General features: G+C 33.0%; 1 protein-coding gene across 1 annotated transcript; it reads right to left on the bottom strand.

Annotated features, from left to right (window-relative positions):
- Positions 1–343: 343 nt before the first annotated feature.
- Positions 344–3,582, bottom strand: LOC145637105 (protein ASPARTIC PROTEASE IN GUARD CELL 1-like). The gene is made up of 2 exons (XM_081688614.1): positions 2,913–3,582; positions 344–1,005 (listed from the first exon to the last, which is right to left on the bottom strand). Exons 1-2 carry the CDS (start codon positions 3,580–3,582, stop codon positions 344–346), a joined length of 1,332 nt encoding a protein of 443 aa, XP_081544740.1.
- Positions 3,583–3,995: the final 413 nt, after the last annotated feature.

Genomic DNA, 3,995 nt, shown 5'->3' with positions numbered 1-3,995 from the left:
AATCTTAAATGTTTAATTATTTAGTAAGGCCCGGTTCACTTCACCTTAAAAAAATAATTAAGTAAAAATAAGTTCAGTTCAATAAAATTAATTTCAGTTCAGTAAAAATACGTTCAGTAAATATAATTTTGTTTCAGTAAAAATAATTTCAGTTCATAAAAAATAAGGTGAAGTGAACGGGGCCTAACTATGATTATAGGAAATAAAACTTAGCTTCAACATTATTACATTATTACCCAAGTTTCAACAATCACGATTTGTAATCAAGTAACTCAAAATTAAATCAAAACATTACATTAGATAATAATATATTGGTACATTATTCATTATTCAAACTAATTTATTACATGGTAGGGCATGTTGTCTTTTGTAAAAACAAGAGATTATTATTAGGATCATGCCCAACATTGACATCAAAAAGAAGCTGATTTCCAAGAATGTTTAACAATGACTTTGTTCTAACTATTTGTAAGCACTCCAATTTATTTCCATTAGAGAAGGCCATAATCCGCCACAATTTACTCTCCTCAAACTCAAACAATGAATTACCAATGTCGATTCCGATAATAGGCCTCTTCTTCCATGGCCACCAATTGTTTTCAGACTTTACTCCACTGTCATAACAAATTTCGAAAACGAAGTACTCTGTTGGAGGACCACGTAACTCCTCAATCTTCTTCTTTAAGACGTCGAAAGCTTTTGAGGTTAGCTCTGTTAGGGTGGTGCCCGAGTCTATGATGAAGCCTTTTTGTCCTGACTCCGACATTTGGAATACTGATGGTTCCACGGCTAAGTGCTCTCCGTTCACTTTGATGCCGTAAACGTCAATGTAGTAGCTGTCATCGTAGTCGTTTTGTAACATGTTTACGACGTCGCCTTTGAGGTTTGCATCAGGACCAAACATTACGGCGTTGGTGGCTTTTAAGTCGCTTGAAATGCAGTATGAGAACTTGGGATCATCTGGGTATAGTTGCTTTGGTAGAGCATACTTATTGTTGGATGCACCTGAATTTACCAGTTTTTTCATTTACGTCAAATTTTAAATTGACATGTTTTAATTTTGGACACTAATTATACTTTAGTTACTTTAAGTGTTTAATCTTTAAGGAAAAAATGGTTATATGAAATCTTAATTTTAAGGAAATTTTGACAATTATCACTTTCTGTTTAGTCCATTTTAGCTATTACCACCTTGTATTTTTTTTTTTTTTTTTGAAAATTACCACCTTGTATTTTCAAAAACATCAAAAATTACCACCTTCTTGTCTCCCAACTACCACATGACGTCATTTTGGTCTCATTCTTTCCCTTTCCTCCCTATTTCCCTCACATTTCTCATTCCTAACTCGATTCTCATCCCCCCTTTCACTTTTTTCCCCTAAAACAATAAAAAAACACTTCAATTCACTCCTCCAAATCAAAATTGACGAACAATTATTGGTGGTTTGGGGGAAAAAAAGTGAAAGGGGAGATGAGAATCCAAATAAAAATGAGAAATGTGAGGGAAATAGGGAGGGAAGGGAAAAAATGAGCCCAAAATGACGTCATGTGGTAGTTGGGGGGCAAGAAGGTGGTAACTTTTGATGTTTTTGAAAGTAGAAGGTGATAATTTTCAAAAAAAAAAAAAAAATACAAGGTGGTAATTGCTAAAATGGACATAACAGAAGGTGGTAATTGTCAAAATTTCCTAATTTTAAAAAACAAAATATATAGAATCCTACATATTGAAAATTACAAATATAAAAATTTAAATTCTAATTAAAGAATGTTTATATACTAATTTACTAAAAATATGGAGATACAAAGCAAAAGTAATACACTAATACATATGGATATTCCAAGTACTCCGTATTTCATGTGGACACAAACAGGTTTAACTCTTCAAAAGTCGGATTAGACTTTTGGGCCTTTTGGGTAATTGAACCAATCCGTGTACCATTTCAATAGTGTACAATATTCAAAGCTCAACTTCAATTACCTTTTGGAACTTATACTAATACTCCCTCTGTTTTTAAATACTTGCTCAATTTCTCCATACGAGGAGTTTTAGGAGAAAATTGAAAAAAGTAATAAAATATGCAAGTAGTGAGGTAAGTGGAAGAATAAAATTTGTAAAAGAAAAAGTAGTGGGGAGAATTGGAGGAAAGATAATATGAAAATAATAAAATATGATCATGGTGGTTCTACTAGGTGAGAGAAAATTAATTTAATATGTAAAAACTTTTCAAATAAGAAAATTGATCAAGTATTTAAAAACGGCCGAAAAAGAAAAGTGAAGCAATTATTTAAAAATGGAGGGAGTATTTACTTTATTAATTTTTTTTAATAAAGTTTAAATTTTTTAATTAAAGATAAAACTGTTGTTAAAGTTATGGACTGACAAATTTGTAACACAGAATTGACGCAAGTAAATAAAAATAGAGGAAGTATAATTCAGACTAGTCCAAACCTCAAATATAAGCTTGTAAAGCCTAATTTGGGTGGTCCAAACCTCAAAAACAAGTTGGTCCGGAATCTCAAGCCTAGTTCGGTCCGGTCCGAACCTCCAAATGCGGGCTTTTTTTTTCTCATTAAAAAATATACTTCCTCCGTTCTTTTATTATTGCATCACTTGCCTTTTTAGGAAGTTTCACAAATATTGCACCATTTTCTGTTTAGGTAAAAAAATATTTCTGTTCACACTACAAATACCCAACATACCCTTGCTTTTTCACACTTACTTTTTAAATTTATCAATATGTCGCATGGACAATTTTGTATTTTTACCTTTTTCTCTCTTACTTTTTTCCACTACCAAAATATTTGTACCTAACTTCTATGGTGCAATAATAAAAAAAACGGAGAAAGTATTTAAAAACAGAGGGAGTATATATATATTATACGCGCTTAAATTGGGATTGCAGAGCACGTACCTATGATCCCCATACATTTGATGCTGTTGTCCCAACTACATCCAAACATGTATTGTACCAACACATGATCTTTAGGCCAATCAAATGTGACGTCTTCCGTAGCCATCTCTCCATAAGCATTAGTACCATCTTTATATGTTATCTTAAACTCGCAAATATCTCCTAAGTCATCGCAACCTCTGACAGCTCTGTTGGCATCAGTGTCGCACAATTGCTTATTACTACACCTAACGGTGCTATAGGTGACTGATTGCGTTTGGTTATACCACGGAAACTTCGATTTGTATGCACGATTGTTACATTGGAACCATGTTATACCACTTCCTGTGTCAAAACTGGCATGCATCAATTGCTTTGGCTTACCCAAATACATGCTCATTACATGCTCGCCTGCATCTTTTTTAAAGGAGTATTGGCTTTTTTCGTTTGGGGATACCGATAATCTTGAAAGAAACCATGTCATGTAGTGGTTTCGATCTAAGGTGATATTTTTTGCTGTTGTTGAGATGTTGTTGGCTTCGAGGATTTGAGTGTAGAATGGAGATTTAGGAGACAATGGTGGGATCAATGGTGCTTTTAGGCCCTTAGTAGGAGGATAAGAAGCCACAAAAAGGACTAGTAAGATGGTGAAAATTAGTGTGTTAGGAAGCATTTTGAGGTGAAGGACCATAGCAAAATTGTATATATGAAAATTAAATAAATGTATGATTTTTTCAAATGTCATAACATATTGTGGAAACATATATAACGTGTACACAGTAAATGTATGTATGGTTGATTTGGTAGAAAATCAAATACCAGTATTATATTTATGATTAAGAGTAAGGAAACAAATCGTTAATAATTGCATGTAACAATTACTGTCAGTATTATTGGTCAATTAAGACAAGACAATTGTTATGCCAACACATGTAATATGTAGTAGAAATAGACCTATACAAAAGTACCGATGCCAATTCAGATGTCCGAGTCGGATGTATTGAGTTCTGGTTGGGATAGATTTATTCAAACTTGAGTCATGCTAAATTATTGTGTCCACATAAGTCAAAATCTAAATTGGGTTTTGATAGGGTCGAGTCAGAT

Source organism: Chenopodium album, chromosome 1, assembly GCF_948465745.1.
Source record: "Chenopodium album chromosome 1, dcCheAlbu1.1, whole genome shotgun sequence".
In the NCBI taxonomy this organism is placed as follows: Eukaryota; Viridiplantae; Streptophyta; class Magnoliopsida; order Caryophyllales; family Amaranthaceae; genus Chenopodium; species Chenopodium album.
This window is presented reverse-complemented; position numbering and strand designations above follow the sequence as displayed.